At 39.0% G+C, this 22388-nt stretch overlaps 1 protein-coding gene across 1 annotated transcript in view; it reads right to left on the minus strand.

Moving 5' to 3' along the window:
- Positions 1-22166, minus strand: part of DCBLD2 (discoidin, CUB and LCCL domain containing 2) — an 87094-nt gene extending 64928 nt beyond the window's left edge. The window contains exons 1-2 of the mRNA XM_082840259.1: positions 21750-22166; positions 3662-3889 (exon numbers count right to left, since the gene is read on the minus strand). Coding sequence (XP_082696385.1) covers positions 3662-3889; positions 21750-21969 — 448 coding nt within the window. The 5' untranslated portion in view covers positions 21970-22166. The remainder of the gene's footprint in view (positions 1-3661; positions 3890-21749) is intronic.
- Between the last annotated feature and the right edge of the window lie 222 nt (positions 22167-22388).

The following is a 22388-nucleotide window of genomic DNA, read 5'->3' on the forward strand; positions in this document are numbered from 1 at the left end:
CTGAAGATTTAAGAGACAACTTTAAAAGGTACTTTGAAGGTGTAAGACAGAATGTACATCTTTAAATATAACTTTGAACACACGGACACATTTACATTTCTTCTACAGAACGCATTTTCCTTTAATAGCTATTAGGTTTTAAAATATTTAGCTTCTCTTTTAGAGATCCATCCACAATATCCCTCATCCCAAACAAAGTTCATTTAAAATGGAAATTTTAAGCAAAATCTAGGAAGAAAATATATACAATAGAGTGGGAAAAGGTTACACATAAGCAAAGATTTTTCTTTTTAATATGGTTTTAAATTTCATTTTTGGACTAGTTATCAACAATATCCATCAGGGAAATGATGCTAGCAGATGTCTATGGACCAATATGAAAAGATGTCTAAATATTAAAAGAGAAAAAAACAAGTTGCAAAATAGTTTGGAGATATATATTTATATATGTACAGAAAAAGTTAAGATTAATAATGAATGATTTTACTTTAATTTTCATCTTTACAGAGCAACCACTATGTCTCAGACACCAGGGATTAAAGAATAATCAAAATGGAAAAGTAAAATTCAAGGCACAATGGAATTTTCTCATTCCAATACAATCTGCCTAAAAAAGGGACAGACCTAGAGAGCCAATCTTTATCATTAAACACATCCTGCTTGTCAGTGAAATGAGTATGACTACACTAATTTCACAAAGATTTCTGGACAGTCTAGCTATTTAGAAAGTTGTTATATAAAATCGTAATAAACTCATATATTTAAATAATATTACACATTATTGCCCAATCCAAAAAAAATAGAAAATAACTGTCCAAAAGTGCTGTATCAGTTAAAACACATTCTAATGAATTTATGATTTAAAAAGTGATTCCTTGAGAAATCATTCTTCCTTTCATTTTCTTTTCTTGATTATTTCACAATACCATCTCTCAGGGGAGAAAAGTCCCTAAAATTAACACCTATAGAGAAAAAAACCAAAAATCTAAGCTTTATACCAAAATAGGACACTTTTTTATAGGAAAATGCAGCTCATTTGAACCTGCTTCTGTTCAGAAGAGACCCTGAGAAAAGACAATATAGAAAAAAGACGATTCTTTTTTTTTTTTTTTTGCGGTACGTGGGCCTCTCCGGTTGCGGAGCACAGGCTCCGGGTGCGCAAGCTCAGCGGCCACGGCTCACGGGCCCAGCTGCTCCGCGGCATGTGGGACCTTCCCGGACCGGGGCACGAACCCGTGTGCGCTGCATCGGCAGGTGGACTCTCAACCACTGCACCAAGAGGGAAGCCCGAAAAAGAGGATTCTTTACCATAATCACTGGAATCTTGATACCCAATGTATTTGTTTCTATTCTGTAATTCCTGGCATATCTACTTTAACCAGAACAGTTATTCTTGAATGACCTTTATTTCTCTGCGATGTCAGGAAAGTTACTTTTCTACCACTAACCACAAACTGCTCCCCAAATGGAGGACCAGTGGATATACGGTAGGTGGTGATATACGGTAGGTGGTGGGGGGAGGAGCAGAACTAAAGCTCAACAGGAACCATCATCACTCCGTCCCCTTGACCTTTCTACAGCTTTCCATTCACCTCTATGAAGAGAGAATAAGGAAAAACAAAACCAATGGAAATAAGGGAGAGCTGAGTAGTGGACACCCACTACACCCCAAGCACTGCAAAATATTATTTCATTTAATCTTCCTACAGTACTGATGATGACTTTGAAGTCTAGGCTGATGACTTGTAGAAAGAATTTTACCAAGTAAGTCCTGGAGCTATGATGAGAACCCAGTGAGTGATTTAAAACATGTGCTCAATTTTTTTCCCGTGCCACTCTTCCTGCCTAGCAACATGACACTACTTATTGTCCAAATACATAATCCTATGGTTTTCCTTTTTAACAAAAAGCACTTTCAATATGGAAATTTTCAAAACTACATCAAAGTAGAGAGATGTACTCCCATGTGCCCATGGCTCAGCTTCACCCGTGTGCCATTCTGGTTTCACCTGCCCTCTTCCTACCATTTTTTCTCTGAAATATTTAAAAACAAATCAGAGACGTTTTGTTTGATCTTCAAAGTGTCTCTAACAAATCAGATATTGAATACACAAAATATAACATTACCACAGAATTTGAGATTCTGCTTTTCTCAAAAATGTCCTCTCTCAGTCAGTTAGTTTGAATCAAGACCTAAACAAGGTCACAAGGTCCACACACTACTTTTGGAAGATGTATCTCTAAATGAACGACAGTTCCCTCGACCTCCTCCCCTTTACATATAAGTGGCATTTTTTTAAAAAGGAGTCTTTATGGTTGACAAAGTGTGTTTCTCTAGCTCCTTTATTTCATGTAAACTGCTAGAGGCATGATCAGATTGTGGTTCACTTTTTTTATTATTGTTTCAAGACTGCTGAGGTGGTACCATTTACTCCCTACTGCATCTCCTCAGGAGGCACTTAATATGCAACTGTCTTCTATCAGTATTATAGTAACAGTGTTTTCTAGATCCTCAGGCGATTTCTAAAAGCTTATCCGAGACGATATATGTGTGGCAATATGCACGTGGTGATCAAGCACCCAGGTTAATCAAGAGTTGATTGGGAGACAACAGAGGTTATCAATCAGCAGCCAGGTAAGCAGGCCAGGAATTGTTCCTCTCATAGATAAGAGGCCAAAAAGTGGAGAAGAGATGAAGGGTTTGACTAGAGACAGAGAGGAGGCCAGAAGATGAACATGATGCTTAAAGAACAAGATAGTGGGCTCCAATTACAGTTCTGAAAGACATGTTACACACCTGTATCAATAAGTCTTTCCAAATAAACTCACAGAGAATTAGAGTTCTTTATGTTATAATGTTATTTCACCAAGACAGCCTTACAAATTTTGCTATGTTTCCTGCTTCAGAGAAAGGTGCTGATCTCTAAGCCAAAGGTTCTCAACTTGACCTCAAGGTATATTCTCCTGGGTAGCTTTAAAAATACTGAGGTGTGGATCCCACCGAATAAATTCTGATTGAACTGCTCTAGAATGGGGACAGGTATATAGTATTATTTAAAAGTCTTCCCAAGTGACTCTAATATGCAGCCATAATTGAGAACCAGCTGCTCTTAGCTAAGAATAAAGACAACAGCAGCTAATATTTACTAAGCATATATTATATGTCAGGTACAGTTCTAAGCACTTTACATGTACTAGTTCATGCCCTATTTTACAAGTGAGGAAACAGAGATAAGGTAACTTGCCCGAGGTCACACAGCAAGCTAATAGCAGAAGTATTTAATATCAGGAAGTTTGGATCCAAAACCCATGCTCTTAATTACCATGATATACTGACTCCTAAGCATGAATTATACTTACATTCTTTAACTACAAGTAAAATGATCAAAGAAAAACAAAATGAACAAAAAAAGATAATTAACTTCCTCTTCCTCAGAAGCAGTAGAGTGGCATCTTGTTGCAAATGTACCAACACAGGCTTATTAGAAAAGTGAATAAACAGATAAGAATCTTCTCTTCCCAAAAGAAGATTCAACTTTGAGATTTCCACACATTTCAATAATTTCCCACATATCCTATACAGCATAGTTATTCAATGTTAAGTATCAAACACTGCTTCAGTTTTAAAACTTGGGGCAATGATGTATTGAAAATTTCCTACCTATTTCAGTTCTGCTAACTCCAATTCCATTATAAATTCTCAAGTAATTAAAGTGACAAGAATCAGAATCTTCAATGTCAAAGTCACCAAATTTGATGCGCACTCGCTCTCCCATCTTTACACGGATCTCCCATTCGCAAACAGTGCTGTTAGGATAGGTCTGTGGGTAGTTTATGGACGTCAGGGTTCCACTTTCAGGGCCTAGTACAGTATGTCCACATCCATCACCTTTAAAAAAAAAAAGTTAAAAGGACGATAAATTATTCTTTACATCTTTAACTTACACTACAAATAATCAGGATTTTTTGTGAAGATTTTAAAATATGTATGACGTCAGATATTTTGTACCACCAATACATTCCTTACACAAGATAAAACAGATAACATAGTTCTTAGTAGGTCTACTCACAGGAGCCAGGAGAAGCCAGATTAGGTTAAAATAATCAATGATTACTGGTATAATTTATGAGTTCAAAGAACTTTCCAATCAAAATAAATAGAAGTAAACATAACTTAGCAATAATTATATATATATGTCATAATAAATCCAGTCTTTAAAAGAGTATCAATTCATAGTAATTGTTCAAAATAAATGTCAACTATAAAAATAAATGTATATGATCAGCTTCATCTATTTAGTTACAAATAGCACAAACCCCTTCAAAAATCCCTGTGAGAAGTCAAATGATTTCTAAAAACACTTAAACTATACTAAAGATTATGCAGATTTCTGACCATATTACACGATGCAAGGCATTCCTTCTTGAAGGCATTAAAGCAATATTTCATAGTTTAATTTTATGTTCTATTGAAATTTGACTTTTCAGTTGTCCCTCCCCAAAAGCCTCATTTTCCCCTATAGAATGACGACGAAAAAACAGTTTATTAGACTTATTAAAGATTAGTAAAATGACCTTCATATCTTGGTAGCAGCATTATTTGCTCCAGAAATTTCTTCAGCAACTGAATATGGAAACAGTTAACACACTGTTTGTAAAAATCAAATATCTGCATTCTTCCCTTTATCATAAAATTTGTTATTTTACTGAGCGCCTGGAAGGAGGCGTTAATACTGATTAAGAAGTTTTAGCTGCTGCTCCAATTGCACTGCTTAGTGTTCCTAACGATGGGATTCAAATGGATGTCTTTTTAATAGGAAAATGAATACATCCTTTCAAAATAATAGTATTTTCTCTTTCAAAAGAGCTATTTATAATTACCTTTTGGAAGAGTTCAGAACTTAAAACAAAGAAAACTATATTAGAAGTGACACTTCTGAGTTTTAACCTCAATATGGATACAGATGGGTGTAACAGAATTTTATACTGATTTTTTATTTTTAAGAACAGTGTAGTGCTGATATCATTTACTAGAACAGATGAAAGCTTTAAAAGCCTATGAATAAGAATACAGTATCTACAAGTAGTAGTTGCAAAATAAATGTTTATTAATTGAATGAATAAGGAAACTGTACATTAACCTATGAAAAAGTTATCTCAAACTAGTCTCAAAACTAGCTTTAAGGAAGGAACAACAACTCTGTACCTAGATTCAATACTTCATATCTTTTGCTGATAAAGAAATTTTATTGCCAAATCCACACTAGTACTGTTACTTAGTCTGCTTTCACAGGTCAACCAGCAATCTGGCTTCTTAAACAAATCTCTCTCACATAAAGCTTAGCTTTTAACCAACATTAAACTTCACCTATCTTCTACACTTGCCTTCACTCCACACACAAGAACTAGGCATAGCAGTTCAATAACATCATAATACAAAAAGCCACCATTAAATAAACCTGTGAGTTTTTGTGTGACATAGCCACTGATCTTTTGCAAATATAAAACTTAGAATGTTATACAACTCAGAGGAAAAGAAAAATAACCACAAATTTCCCCTGAAACTACCATGAAAATACCTTGAATATCTCTATTGGATATTACCTAAATTAAAAACATAAGGATATAAAAACCTCCCTTGTGAAAATAAATGAATTGTAATATAAAAAACTTTTGAATAATCATTAACATTTTTCCTTAGAGAAAAAGACAACCATCCTAAGACAGATCTTCTAAAAATATGAAACTAGTCAAAAATGTTCTGCTACTACTGAAAAGATGAAAATGAGCTTTCTGGAAGTGTTTCAATCTTTAAAAAGTAGCCCTGAATAAATGAAGTAACTCAAACTATAAATGTATTTTCTTTAGTAAGTATGAAACTAAGGCAGCTTCTTAAGTGATTAGAAGTGTTGATGGATTTCAGAAAGCCAAGAATATTGCTATTAACAGCTGAAGTCAGGACTTAGTAATGGCAGATTGTCGCATTTAATGTATTCCCCACAGGCTATTATTTAACTTAAAGTTGTCATGTTAAAATGAATTTTACAAAAAGATTACAAGCAGAGTGTTAGGAGCAATTCTTAAATATCTTTATGCTCATATTTATGTTTTATTCTCAATAAATGCACAAAATGTTTTCTGCCATTTCCTCCATACAGCTGAGTTCCTACAAAAGCTAACAAAATAAATACTAACTGATGAAAAACAGGACTTTTGCATGCATGGTGATGAAGAAAACAATTAAAATGGAGCTGTCTTTTTTCAGCATCTTGTGTAGGGGGAGGGTATGAACAGTCCACAAGTAACGTGCCAAGAATGTTCTAAAATATGTGATGGAGTTCAGAGCTTCCTCCTCTCGCAAACAAGACGATACGCACCAGAAACTAAAGTTAAAAGAAAGTCTCAAATCTACTGCAATGCACAAACTTGAATGTTCCATATTTCCAAGACTATTTGATAAGTGTAACCTGACTAGATAAATAGCTTAAGCTGGCCTGGCCAAATACCTACTGCTATGAAGTGTATGTTTTGAATATTACAGTTGGAAAGGGACACTAGGCCGGCAGTTTTCAAATGTTTTTCTCTGTTATTCCAAAGTAAGAAATATATTTTACACCTTGATTCAATAGTGTCTTAAATATATCTTCCTGACCCACTAAAGGGTCCCCACCTGTGCAATGAACAACACTGTACTAGGCATCCAAAGGTGACAATGTTGAATTCTCAAATCAGAAAAAGATCTTGTCCTCACTTTTACCCCAAATTAGAACATGTGCTTCCAGTTTATTTTTACAGTTCTTAAAAGCGAAGCCTATTCTACACCAAAATACTTAAAATAGGACAAAATATTTAAAAGTAACACTAAAATCTAGAAAATATTATCAACAAATCACCTAATATACTGAGAGCAGGGTTTCTCAAATGTGCGTGGAGGACACTGGAACAATTCTGGGGTGGGGGGGTGCCACAGGCATCTAGTGGGTAGAGGTCAGGAATGCTGCTAAAGTAGCTTACAATGCACACGACAGCTCCCCAGAGTAAAGGGTGATGGATCCTAAAAGTCAAATAGTGTGGAGGTTGAGACGGGCTGACGTAGAGCAAAGGCTAGGACATCTCCAACAGAAGATCTGGGTTTAGTTCTTTTTCCTTTGGCTCAAAGGGTAATGCTGTTCTACTTGCTGAGGGTACAACCCAGGGAACAGTTTTCCCCACAAGGTCAAAGAAGTAAACAGAATGCTTTATTTTTCTTTAAGTTAAAGGGAAAAAAAGGTCCTTCTTATTAGTCTACAGCCCTCAAGTATTTTTCTTGGTCAGGGGCCCTCATTTAACATTGGGGTTTGAAAAAGGATGGTAATAGGGTCAGGAAGTAAGTCTCCAGATTTTCTGCTAAGCTTTGTAACTGGAAAGAATAATAATCTGTGATCAGGCTAATACCACCTACTATTACTCATTTTTACAAGGCAGAATTGACAAAGAGAGTGTAACCACTACTGGAAAAATAATTTTCAAAATGGGTATTGTAGGACCAATCCATACACTCACTCTCACCAACACCACCACATCGACAACTCCAACTCCATCATCACCACCATCACTGTCAGATTCTTCTTCTCCTCCCCTGCCGCCCGCCCGCCGCCGCCGCAGATGGTCCCACCAGACTGTAACTGACCATAAGGGGTAGAAGCCTGTAAATGTAATTTTTGAATTTTAATTTTATTTCAGTGGAGAAAAAACACTGGAATTTGATCTCACTGCCCCGTTGTTTGGCTGCAGATTTATCTAGGGGATTACTCATAGAACATGTGTTCGCTTCCTCTGAAGACTGTCAGGTCAGATGTGTTAAGCCAGATACAAATTTTGGTACTGTTCCAGGAAAATAGTTGAGTAATTTTTTTAAACTACTTTTCCCTAGAGAAAACACAAAGAACATTAATTTAAATAATAATGAATTAATACAACAAAGAATACATGCTTATTTTAGGTTGCTTTCTAAACTTCAAACCAAGTGTGTTTTTTGGATAAATATGTGCTCATGATGCTGATTTTATGCGACTCTCCAGCTAACCCCATATTTTAGTCACATTACTATTAAAAATAATATAAGTTATCTTAATTATTTAATTTTATTAACATGAACACTGTATGACTTCTAAAAATACTTTAACAAGAACAAAGACAAAAGCAGGAAGCTTGCACAAATATTCCAAAAATGTAGAGCAATGTAACTTTCATTACAATTCTTAGAAACTAGGAAAGGTTTATACTTTTCCAATAAGCTTTCAAGGATTTTCGTCACTGTGAACAGGTGAGTTTGACTATATACTTCCTCTAAGTAAGTGTCATTCTGTCACATCTCGTAACACATCTGTGCGATCTTATAATAAACTGAAAAAAAGGCATTTAGAGAGTAGAAAAGTGTTCAAAAGAATAACTTGCAAGCGTTAACAAGGATATCCTATTTCATTTGACTACAATGAAGATTTTTAATCTCTTATTTAGCACTACGAATTTTTAGACTAAAAAGTACTATACCAGTCCTGTTACTTTAAGATTTTAAAGTTGCATCACAACAATCTCAAAAAGATAATTCAAGGTCCTATTTTAATTCACTCATTTTTTTTAATACTGCCTAAGATGGATATGCACTGAGAGCCTAAAGAGGGTTACTGTGGCAATTTAAAGGAAAAGAAATAGCTCTCAGCTCAAGCTTTTTTAAGCCCACACTCATCTCTGCATGTGTGATAATTTACAAAACTGAATCACATGAAGGAATGTGAGATGTATAAATCCTCTCCAATCCCCACCAAGCACACACTCTACATAGTACATAATGGTTAAGCAAATTGGTTCTGGAGTCACTTGATGAATCTGAATGCCCTACCTACCACTCACTGTGACCTTGAGAAGGTTGTTTACTGATGCTAAAGCTGAGTTTTGTAAAATGGGTACACTAACATCTCAAACCACAGAGGGTAAGAATTTAAAGAGATACTGTATGAAAACACCTACTATCGAGGGCCTAACCCATACTAATGTGCTCAATAAACGTTTGAGGGTAATTATGGTCATAAAAGACCAGAAAGGCTTTTGCTCATCACATGTAGGTACGGTGCGTTTGGCCACAACCTAGCTAAGGTATCAGAACAATGGCTCATTACTTTAGAAGATTTATATCAGCTTTAAAGCTTCAAGTACAGTGTCCTGTGAAAAGTGTAAATCATGAGAAAGTAATTCTCACTAATCTTCTCCCCAGTGACCTCTACTTCACTTCGGTAACTCATGAAACCACAACCTAGACTGTTTTTGCCATTACCGGAGATTACTCTCACCTGTGAAATCTCAACAACTTTAATGTCTCACTCTTTCGGTCAGTCTCCTGACCCTTCTGCTCTCTTACACCCACTGCACACTTTCTGTGAACTTCTCTCTTTTCTCCCCATCTACTATCTTGCCCTAGCCTCATTTCTTTCCCTACCCAGCCTGGACCTCATGTCCAGTGTGTGAACTACACTCTTCCTGGTACCTTCATTTCCTTGCCACTATGTCCTTCTTGAGGATCTGCCTGGCAAGCCCTCCACCCTGGATCATATGATCTCTCTTTGCCCAGGAGCTGAGCACTACTGCGAAAAAAATCACACAATCCAGGGAATAGTTGTCATTAGAGTAATAGGTTCTGATCTCAGATGGGCACTGAAAGCCACTCGGTATTCTCTTACTCAGTGGTTCTCAAAATTTATTCAACATTAGAACCACCTAAGGGCTATTTAACGTAAAGGTTCTCAGGCCCCATCTCTGTCTCCATAGATTCTAATAAATATGTCAGAAACATTACCTGAAACTTGAAAATAGGTTAAAAAAATAAAGGTGAGCAGCAGATCCTTTAAATGTCATAGAGGCCAAAAGCTAGGGCAAAATACTTAATTGGATTTGTTGTTTATCATTGATTAAAGGTCCCAGTCTTGGCTACACATAAACTTGTAGACTGTTGTCTTGTAGAGATGCATATAATTTCTGTATAGTTGAAAAAAATAATCCCACATGTTAGAGTTTATGGCCCTATTGGCCATTAAACAGTTTTAGCCATCCAATCTAGCAATCACAGCCTAAAACTACCTATAAACACCTAGTTTCTCAAATATTCTTTGGACATGTTTCAACTTCTTACTGGTTCCTTCATTAATTAATGAGTTGAATAAAATCTTTGACATGTGTTAATTTTATATTTGCATGACATGTATAATTTTGCCTTTTTTTTGCAAATTATATACTGGAAAGTAGCTCTGCAGTGGAGCCTAGGAAGGATCTGCACTTTAACAAATTTAAAAAACTAAGAGCAACAACAACCAAAAAAAAAAAAAAACACACAAAAAAATCTTTCTCCAGCCAGTGTTCCCCAACATCTACCACTTTCTTTCTCACTTTTTTTTTTTCTTTTACAGAGAGATTTTTTTCAGTTCTCTACATTCGGTGTCTTACTTCTTTGCTTCTCGTTCTAGGCTCAAAATACTGCAATTCAGCTTCCAAAGGGTTGTGGTTGGATTGTACTCCCCACCCCCCCTCCCCCCGCCCACCTCCGTCCCAACAACCAAATTATATGTTCCTAATTGCTGGTACCTGTGAATGTAACCTTATTTGGAAACAGGGTCTTAGCAGATGTGATCAATTTAAAATGAGGCCATACTGGATTAGGACAGACCCTAATCCAATGTCTGGTGTCCTTATAAAAAGAGGAAAATCTAGACATGGATACAGACACAGGGAAAATACCACATAACTACAGAGGCAGAGACTGGAATGATGCAAAGGGATTCCAAAGACTGCAATTGCCAGAAACTAGGAAGGGGTAAGGAAGGACCCTGGTCTAGAGCCTTCAGAGAGAGCGCATTGCCCTGCCAATACCCTACTTTCAGAATTTTAGCCTGCAGAACTATAAGACAATACATTTCTGTTGTCTGAAGCCATCTAAATTTGTGGCAATCTGTTACGGCAGCCCTAGGAAAGGCAGACCTACCTCTCCAATGTACTCTTCACTAAAGCGGTCTGTTTCTGAGCTGCCAAAAGTCAATACTTTCCCATCTTTATCATTTGTGACCTTTCTACAGCATGTGGCATTGCTGTCCCTTCCTTCCCTCCCATCTTCCTTCCTTCCTTATCTTTCCTCCCTCCTTTTTAAAACTCTTCTTCCCCATCTTAGTTCTTTTGACTCTCTAATTGCAACTTCTGTAGCACCTTAGCTGACTTATCTTCCAACTACTGACTGCTGATGCTGCTGTTCTCCAGAGCTCCCTCCCCGCCCTCCGTGCTGCCTGGGCCATCTCCCCACCCTACAACTTCAGCTACCACCAAAAGGGAGAATGCTCTGTAGGCTCCAGCCTTTCCCCTAACCCTCAAACGTGTTATCTACTTCTGTACTGAGCTCCTCTGCTCAGAAATTCCACAGCACTTCAAACTCAACGTGCCCCAAGCATTCAGGGAACATCCTCCATGTGCCAAGCATTGAACCAGGTGCTAGGAACAAGAGAAATGACAGACAAGGCCCCTGTCCTTACAGAGTTTACAGAATAGTACGACAGACGTAGTAAATAATTTCAGGGACGATGAGTGTTGCAGGGAAGTAATGGATATGATAGGGTGCGTGTCTGTGCGCGCGTGTGTGTGCGTACGTGCGTGTGTAGGATAAATAACAGTTAACTAGGCATGAATACTGGTGGAAGAGGGAGGTGGAAAGCAGGGAGAAGAGGATTCCAGAAAGAAAAAACCCCAGCATTTTTAAATGACCTTTGCTCTCTCAAATTTAACTGGTCATTAAGTTTTATACATTGTTTCCTTAATATCTCTAAATTTCGTCCCTCTTAAGGAGTGCAGGCCCTTGTAATAGTTCTCTGACAGGTTTCCCCACTTCCTTTCTTTGCTCTAATCCACTGCCCACACTCCTGCCAGTTTCTTAAACACCAATTGGGTCACGTAGGTCCCATATTTAAAAATCCTTCAACTGTTCTTCACCGGTGATACAATAAAACCTCAAACTCTTCAGCAAGGATACAAAGTCCATAATAATCTGTCGCTGGACTCCCTTTCCCGTCTCATCTCTTGACTCTTCCCACAACCTCTCTGCTCCAGCTCTGGAACTGTGGGTGACTCCCTCTATGCTCCACGCTCTCTCTCCTCCACCACTGCACGTGTTACTCTGCTCTGCAGAGAATAAGGTCCTTCCTCCTCATATCCACCTGGCAAATACCTACTCAACGTTGTCTCTTTTGGGAAACCTTTCTGAAAGCCCTGGTCTTTCTCTCCCTTTCCATCATCAAAGTCTCTTTACTGTACCGAATATGCTTAATTATGCATACTTATGTCGCTTTGCCACACCAGCTGTAAAGCTCTGTCACAGACAGGCAATGCATTCTGTTCTCCTTGGTAGCCGCAGACATAGAAATAGGGCATACCAGCCTCTTAACACATGCTGCTGAATTTAGAAAATAATAAACCCAAACAAGCCAGTGGTAGGCACTTGGTAGGTAAGTGATAACAGTAGAAAAGTACATATAGGCTTGGGAATCAGACAGACTTTCCGATTTAAATTCTAGCTATGCCAACTTTTGAGATGATCCTGGCACTTAACCTTTAAATCCTCAGCTATACATGGGAATAATACCACCCATCTCCCAAGGTAATTGTGAGGGTTTGGTAATAACTTATCTCAAAAGCACTGGATTCTATAAATGTGAACACTCTCTTTAAAGATGATGCCTCTATGTATCTAGTACCCCACTTTCCTTCTGGGAACTACTCTGCAGTTTCCAACAGTTTTCATATGACCTCATGCCCCCTGGTTAGTTGACTGGTTCAAGGGTGGGTACTGACTCACACTGGGCCAACGTGAGGCCAACTTGCCCTGCCCTCATTTTTGGACCTTGTATGTTAGGGAAACCCCAGAATCTCTCCAGTGTTGAAGCTACAAGCCTTGAGGATTGTCAGCAGCCATTATTTGTTCCATGCAGAGAAAGCGAGACTGTAACAAGACAGAATTAAGCTGAGTTCTTGATGTCTGAGGTCCAGCTGCATCCCTGCTTTTCCCTGGGCTTAGGTTGGCTCAGTTCTTAGGAAGATTCCACAAGTTACCTCAGAATGGTCCCAATACTTTTCCTTTCTACTTTAAGCAGATTTAATTTTCTGTTCCCTATAACCTCACTAACCAAAACACTCTTCCTCCACCCGTGCAACAGAATGTCTGTCTCATATCCAGACCTATAAAGTTAGCATCTAGGACAAAAAGAGTAACCAGAAACAGGGCATACCAAGAAGAAAGGGATAAACCATGAACCTGAAAATGATCTGAGGGTGGAGAGCAAAGAAAGCTAAAATCTATCAACAGGTAGGAAGTTGGAGAGAGAAAGTAGAGGTCAAAAGGGAGGGGACAAAACCAGTATTACGGTCTGGGTGGGTTGGAGGCCAGGAAAGGACATATGTGAACAATCACGCCCTGCTGTCACACGCCTCCACTGCGTGGTCTGACCCCTCTCACTAAGTAAGCTAGGGGTGAACTTTCCTACACAATAAGTGGGATGGGGAGAAGGGGCAGAAGGATGGAGAAGCACTGGATCTCAGTAGAAAGCAAACACTTGAAAATGGAAATTTTAACTGTAGAGTAGGGAAAGAGAAACAAAATTTTCATTCACACGTTGTTTCACTCATTGAACCAAAATTTATCAACTACCCAACAGATTTGATCGCAGCCCTCATACATTCTAGAGAGGTGAGTTATACATTTCAAAACATTGAGAGTGACATGCCTAGTATTTAAATCCAAGTATGTCTGACTCCAGTATCTCCATACTTTCAAAGTCCACCCACGTAAAAAATAGTGAAGACAAAGAAAGCTCTCAGGTTTAAAAGAAGAAAAAAATCTCACAGTTTAAGTGACAGTTTCAGAAGAGCAGAAGCTAGACTGTGAGGGAATCATCATTTAACAAATATCTTTTGCATGCTGGACACTAAGAAAATGTACAGCACAGATGTAGTCTACTTGTCAGAAAGTTGGTCATTGAAAAAAGCAGAGATATAAGGTACCTGGAAAGCAACGAGTTGACAGATGTATATACAAGCCAGTGGCATCCTGAGCATGTTTCCAGGTACAAGGTAAGAAGCACCACAGAAGTTTAAATTATACTAAAACACAACTTATATTCCCTGATGAAGCAGTGTTTTGGATAAGGTGTAAGAGATGATTTCAGGAAGAAGAAAAGGCAAGGCAGGAGGCAAAGTTTTACTGTGCTGAGCAGAAATCCCCACGTGAGGGTTGATTAGTCATCCTTATTGAGGCAGATCTAGTCACAAAGGCCACATGCCTTTCTCCTGCAACCTTGAGCTGTCCAGAACCAGAGAAAGAGGACAGTGGGGACTGGCACATGGGCCAGGTTTGGGATCTGTCAAGGACAAGGGGAAAAGCATCAATGAGATGACTAACCTGGGCTGAGACAAGTGAACCTAGAGATGGACTGGGTAGAAGCAGAGGTACCTAAGGATGATGTCATTGCTAACATCACAGGTACAAACTCTTCAGTCTGCCCCACAAGGAAAGTTCTCCACAGTCTTGTCCCCAGTGACCTTTTCAGCCTGCTTCTCATTACTTTCCTGACACCAAATTATTGTAGCTACCTGAATGTTATCCAGGAATTTCGGCTGGCAAAGAAAAAGGAGGCAGGCAACTACTAGAACCAAAACTAGGGGGACTTTTATAAGGCTGGAGGTGGCTATTCAAATCAGAATCTGAAAGAGAGGGCAAAGGAGTGCACCCCACTTGCTGACACTGACTTAGGCTAGCACAGTTCTTAAAGACCACCTATTTGACAGGGGAGCACAGCAGTGTTTTTTAAGTAGAAACCATGGCTCTGTTCAGAGTTGCAGTTGAAGGAGGACTCCTCTCATTACAAAAGCAAAGGGGTCTAGCTCCTGGGAAGAGGGAGGCTGGGAAAACACTGCACAGAATGTTAGGCCCTGTGCAAGTAGGTTAAGGTTCAAGAAAGGGTTCTATTTTCATGGAACTGAGAAGCCCAGGCTCTGACTGCTGACTGAGGGAATCAGACAAAGGACAACAGTGTGAAGGGCATGCAGGTGCCCAGAGACTAACTCCAAATAATGTGCTTCGGGCAGCAGATTCACTGCAGAAATGAGCTCTAAATTCTTTTTTTTTTTTTTTTTTTTTGGCACCGCTGAGTAGCTTGTGAGATCTTAGTTCCCAACCAGGGACTGAACCCGGGCCCTCAGTAGTGAAAGTGCCAGATTCTAACCACTGGACCATCAGGGATTTCCCCTAAATTCATATTTTTGAATGATGGACATCATGATAAGTATTAGAAATAAGAAAATGAATAAAACTCTCTGCCAGAAACAAATATTTAATGTACATTGTGATTAATGACTGAACAGAAAAAACAGGAAATTACTATTGGAGATGAGTGTGTGTGGTGACAGAGAACTCTTCCTAGAGGGTATGATACCCAAGAAGGGTTTTGAAGGATGATAAGGAGGTTACCAAGCACACAAGGAAAGGGGCTCTTTCTCTTCAAGTGGAGAAAATGACACATGTAAAGAGATCAGTATCAGGAACAAGGCAAAACAGGATGAAATTATATATTAGAGGAATAAAAATCTCAGTCTTATACCTGAGCTGTATACAAGGGTGAGGGATGCTGGCATGAGATTAAGTCAGAGAGAAAGGGAGGGGCCAGACTCTGAAAAAATTACATATATAATATGCAAAGGAGTTTGGATTGTATCTTATAAAGGGGCTGCTGGCCACACTATGGAAGTATTAACATAGCTCCAAGAGGGCAGTACCCCAGTGCACAGAACCCTGGTCCTTAGGAAGCAACCATATTTGCCCAAATATGGGGCAAGTGTGCAGGGTATGGGGCTCAAGGAGGAAGCAATGGGCCAGGACCAGAGGCTGAGGCATGCTACTCATTGCAGCAAGGATGGCTTTGACACTCACATGCTTTCCTGACTCCCTGCTGTTCTGATGCTGTGATCTTAACTCCTGAAATGTCTGCCATCCCTGTGAACTAGAAACCTACCAGTCCTAAAAGCTTACCTGCTTAAAATCATTTTATCAGCAAGGTTTTTTCCTACTTCCCAGGCATTGTGAGCTCTCTCCCCCTTACAAACTCACAGCACTGTGCAACTTCCCTTGGTTATTTATCCATATACTCCAACATGAAGATAATTATTTCCCCAACTAGCCTGTAGGACCTCTGAAGACAATGACAATATTTTACTCTATCGTAACTGTCTCAGGACTCTATTGACCAATGTGCACAAATCCCTAGGAGCGTATAGTTGGTACTCTTCCATGCTGAGAGTTTTTAATGAGAGAATGATAAAGAGTACCAGCATCTTCTCTCTTATCCCAAGCAATTAAGTTTGCACACTTAAACTGCAAACTCACATGCACTGTACTCCACAAAGGAAAGGAACTCCTGGCCTACTCTCCTTAGAAAGCAGTTGAGGGAGCTTGCATCTGCGGTCTTCCCCATGATTCAAGCAGCTAACCAAAGTTCTTCTTTCAACTACATATCCTTTAGAGTGCAGGTGGACCTAGTAGGTGATGTTCTGGCAACGTTTTAAGATCACCCCATTACACCATCTGCTTCAGTGGACACTGGCATTCATTAAATTCTAGTTTATTTGAATATCTGTATTTTTTGTCCTCATGGGAGTATATTGATTTAATCCACATAAGGACCTGGAAAATTAGCATTATGTGTTTCTAAACTAATACTTTGAACTGACATACTTTCTCAAAGGTCCTATCCTGAATGAAGAATTTAATCAAATAAATAATGTAATAGCAGTTCTAAACAATATAATAATTACTTCACAAATAATGAATGTCCCGTGAAAAATTTTTAGATTTTGAAATTTTTGTCTTGCTGTATTTTCAAAGTATGCTTCTGTGTGCTAAATCAGCCTACAAATTAAGTTTAACATGATATGTCTACAGAACTTAACACCACACTATTAAAATTACAACCACATAAGATTATGTAGGTATGTGAATATGCACTAGAAAGGAAGACAAAAATTATAAATGGATAGATAAGGGGGTAGGACTGTGGATAATTATTAGTTAAGTTTTTGGTTTTGAGTAATTGTTATATAATTGTTATCTGTACAATATTTTTAAAATAAATAAAGTGCTAAGGCCATAAGGTTGTTATAAAGTAAACTGAATCCATGAGCAACACAAGAAAAACTGCCAAGCTGTCTCACTTCATATTTCAACAATCACATTTAGCAAATATCACTATTTACATTTAGCAAATATCACTATCTCTACAAAGCTTTTCCTGATCCTTATAATTTTATGTCATCATTCCACATCTTTCCAACTAGTCAAGAAGTGGAAGTGGAAACTACTTGCATGCATTCAATTAATACCCAGTATTACCACCTGAGCTTTCACATCCCAGGTTCATTTTGTAAAGTATAGTCCTAAATTTAAAATCTAACTCTATGTAAATCTAGCCTTTCCTCATCATACTATCTGATTCTTTCTTTTTGGAAATTAATTAATTCATTTGTGTTTTAGTTCTGGTACTTTAACTCATACCCATTTCACTATTTTAAGTTTTTTTTTTTTAATGTTGGTCTTCTAGAATGAAGCTTAGATGTTCAAATAGAACTATTAACTATTTCCAGAGGGAAATAAAGTTTTCTCTCTGCTGATAACATTGGGAAATCTACCTAAAAATCATTAACATGTAATTTTACAATTAATTTTTCATTTACAAGTTTTTAAAATGTGGAGTTAAAATCTGATCATTAACACATATGGAATACGTGCTATATTTCTAACTTTCACTATGTAAAATTAATCAGAAATATAGCAGAAAAAGGATGCTCTGATTTTTGCCTCTGAACAGTAAGTACATATAAGAGCCCTAATGTTTTATCAGACCTAAAAAAAGATAACGGAAAATTCTATATTAACAATGTCAATATTACTAATAATCACAAACGTTCTTTGCAGAGGGACATGTTCTTCATTTCTGACAATTCACAAATAGTGTTCAAAAACTATTTCCCCACATCACAAGCAAATAAAGGCACTACTTGACAGACTGTATTTTTTCACACATTAGTTCAAATATCATTGTGAAATTGAATGATTCTTTTTAAGAAAGAAACTGATTTGTTTGATAGATAAATTAGCCAACAAAAATCACTACCTTCACAAACATTTCATGTTAATAGGCATAAAGTCAGTCTCAATGGATTTTTAAAATTAATCCCTCTGATATTTTACCACATTCAAATAATACTCTAACCCAGAAGGTAGGCAAACCCTCCATGACACAAATGAGGAAGCTGAACTCCTAAGATGAGGTGACACAAATTCCTACAGTCATAATGTAAACCAGAGACTTAAATTCATTCACAGTAGACCCTCAACTTCCTATTAAGTTAATTTATTACGGTAACAAATAGGCAATCAGCATAATAAGTTCCACAAATTTAAGTTTTTTAGAAAGACATACATTCGACCGGAAAAAATGCTTTCAATAAAAAAGAAAAAGACTTTGAAGGTAAATTTAATATCAAACTTAGAACTCAAAATACACAAATACAAGCTATGCCTAAAACACCATCATAGTTAAACAGGTGTGAATAAACAGAATTTATACATATATTAACGAAATAAGGTTGGTTAAAATACATCTCTGTTGTGAAAGGTTGACAAGTTTTCAGACCAATGATAAATTTTATTCTGGGCCAAATAAAAAGAAAAAAACACTTGGTCAGCAGAAAATCTGCTGAGGAATAGCTATGTATGTACGGCATTAATTGGAATGAGTGTAGTATCTTCTGCTACTTCAAAATGATGTCTGAAAGATTAAAAAAAAATCCTGAAGCACAGTTCTACCTCAGCATACACATTCAATGCATTTCTACCTAGGCTGGCTAAGGGAAAAAAGAAATCTATATATCACAAAACATTCTTTCACAGCTTATTTTTTATTGTGACTATATGTAAATTGCAGAACATCTGGAAAAGCATAAAGAAATTATCTACAACTCTACCGTCAAAAGACAACTGTTATCTTTTTCTAAAATTATATCCTTCCAGACTTCTTACCAAGACTTCTTATAAAGGAGAGTAAAAACTCCAGCTTGTAACTTAACATTACAATATTGCAGACATTCCCATTATTAAAAATTGTATAGGCTTTTTAAAGCACTGCTTCTCATTTTGAAATCTGACTTCTTTTTAGGTTATGTGAAGAATCCCAGTGGACCCTAAAGCACATCTGTTAGACTAGTAACACTGACTGCAGTTCCACCACAGACCGCATCAGGGTTCTTTGGGTAAGAAATATAATTTTTAAAAATTAGGGAATTCAAATCCCATACGATTCCTGAGTTTTCAGGCAATGTATACCTAAATGGCCCTTACTTTATCAATTTAGTAAGCTCAAGATTAACAATGATAGGTTCTTCCTTGGTGGTGCAGTGGTTAAGAATTCGCCTGCCAATGCAGGGGACACGGGTTCAAGCCCTGGTCCGGGAAGATCTCACATGCCGTGGAGCAACTAAGCCCGTGCGCCACAACTACTGAGCCTGCACTGTAGAGCCCACGAGCCACAACTACTGAGCCCACGTGTCACAACTACTGAAGCCCGCGCACCTAGAGCCCGTGCTCCACAAGAAAAGCCACCGCAATGAGAAGCCCGCGTACCGCAACTAAGAGTAGCCCCTGCTCGCCGCAACTAGAGAAAGCCTGCGCGCAGCAACAAAGATCCAACGCAACCAAAAATTTTTAAAAAATTAAAAAAAAAAAGATTAACAATGATAATCAGTTATAGCTATTTGTACTTTACCCTTTTCAAAACTCCTGTGTACTAGCATTTCATTTTCATCAAGCTAGGAAATAGGTATATATTCTCTTATCACTGATGTAGAAAACTGAGGTACAAAGAAATTAAATGATTTTTAAAAATTTACCCAATAAACAGGTGGACTAGAAATCAGGTCTTTTAAATTACCAGCATCATTTCTATTTGTGTTCATCTACATTGATGTTTATATAACATGACACTGTGAAAGAGAACCATGTTAAAATGCTTTGGTAAAAACTGAAATTAAACTTAAAAAAATAAGGTAATGTTGCATGTTTAATTAGACCAGGTTTAAGAAATTCTAAAAGCAAGGCAATTATCTCATTTGGAGGGGAGACATTTAACTGGTTCTATACTGTTCAAATATTATTTTTTAAACATGATATAAACAGTTTCAGATCTTGAAATAAGCAAAATGGTCAGAATATTCTGGTTATGTAGTTAGAGTTCTGTATCAAGGTACCTTATTTTTTGTGTGTCTTAGTTTCCTTATATTTGAAATGGAATAACAATACTTATCTCAGATGGCTGTGGTGAGGATTAAGTGAGTTAATACACATAAATCACTTAGGGCTGTGCCTGCCACAAAGTAAGACCCAATCAATCAGTGTTAGCCATATATAAGCCTGTTTTGCTTTTTCTACTAGGAGAAAAATAGAAGCACAGGTTCTAAAACTTAAATGGAGGAAAGGATTTCACACTAATTTATTAAATGCTGATGTTCAAGAATTCGTTTAAGGAGATGATCTAACTGAAACCTGAATGCTGCCTAGATCTGAAAGAGGTCAGTTTACCAAATACATTTTTCCCATTTACATTTTATTTCCACATGCCTGTCAAAGTTTCAGCATCTTCATAATGACAGGCTTATGGCCATGATTCCATACTTTACTGAAAACCATGAGAGCAACATTAAGCTGGACTTAAATGTGGAGATCAACCAAAACCCAAAACCCAAAACCCTTCCCAGCGATAAGTAACAATCCAATCCTTATCCCTCTCACTGCAATAAAATGCAGTGAAATGCAATGGAAAAACGTGTTCAATAACTGATGCCAAACTCTTTCAAAAATTGCTTTTCTCTGCCTGAAAAAAGTACTTAAAAAGGGGAGGAAATCAGCCTGGTATTCTGTTTCCATTATGAGTATTCAGTAAAGTTTTTTTTTCAAGGATTGTTAACGGAAAAAAGTTTTGTCACTTTCTGTAAGGGCTTGCCCTTTTATCACGGAACGCTCCATTTGGGCAAGAGTACGCTGCTTTGGGTCCCAGACCCAGTGTCTGACCCAGGCAATCTAGACCACCATCCTGAATAGGCAGGGATTGCAAAGAGCATGTTCTAAATCCAACACTCAAAGATAACCAGAATAAACTTCATTCGATTTTGAACCTGAGCACATTGACAAAAGATGATAATTATCATCACTTGCCTTGGATTTAAACGCTATTTAATTACCTTGCATTTCTACTCTGTCCATCCATCCATTTAGCTTAACATTAGGGGTCGCATCTCCAAACTTCTTTTCCTCTCCAAGACTTTCCCCAGTAGAAGAATACAATACCCAAAAGGAGGCCTTCACAGCAAAGTCTCAATTCCCTCTTTTCAGAAAAATGAATGGGATTCCCCAAAAGTAAAGCCGCGCCAACTTGGGGGACAACAGACAGCCCATCTCATCAACTCAACCCAGCGAGTGCGGGGCCAGGTCTGGACACGCACCGAAGCGCACCGCACCTACCCCGCGCGTCTGCAGATTCATTAACGGCCCGGACACCCGGCGCCCAGGAGGCTCCCTCGACGCCCCCCCCCCCGCCCCCCCCGGGGCTCCGCGTGCCGCGCACTCCTCGGGAACCACTCACCTTGCTGGGCTCCGGCGTCCTCGAGCAGCAGGAGCAAGATAAGTAAGAGGAGGAGGAACAGAGGCATGGGGAAGGAGGAGGGGGAGGAGGAGTTGGAGCGGGGAGGGAGGGGGTAGGAGCGGGAGAGGGGGATCGCGGCCCGGGCGGGGGCGGCGGCCGCGGCCCGGACTAGGAAACGATGAGGGCTGTGCCCGGCTCTCACCACCGCCCGGCTCGCCATCGCGGCGGCCGGCAGTCCGCCTGCATAGTGCGGGCGCCCCGGGGCCGCGGCACCGGGCGAGGAGGCAAAGGCAGCGGCAGGAGAGTGAGAGGCAGCGCGCGCTTCGCCCCGCTCCGGGACCCCCTCCGCCCCTCACTCCGCGAAACCTCCTCCTCCTTCGTCCCTTCCCTCCGCTCCCCGCCCGGAGACCCCAGGCCGGAGCGCAAGGGAGGGGAGGGAAGGAAGTGGGGTGCTCGAGCCGCGGAGGGCAGCTGGGGGACGCGCCTCCCGCGCCGCGTTCCTCAACCCGACCCCTGCCCGCCGCGCTCGCCCCGGACTCCGGCTAGCTGGCAGGGCGGTCGCCCGCTCCCTCGCGCTCCCTCTCGCGCGCGCTGGCCACGCCTTCACAGCCCGCCACGGCCAATCCTCGGTCGGCTCTG

This window comes from Leucopleurus acutus (genome assembly GCF_964270905.1).
Source record: "Leucopleurus acutus genome assembly, chromosome: 5".
NCBI lineage: Eukaryota > Metazoa > Chordata > Mammalia > Artiodactyla > Delphinidae > Leucopleurus > Leucopleurus acutus.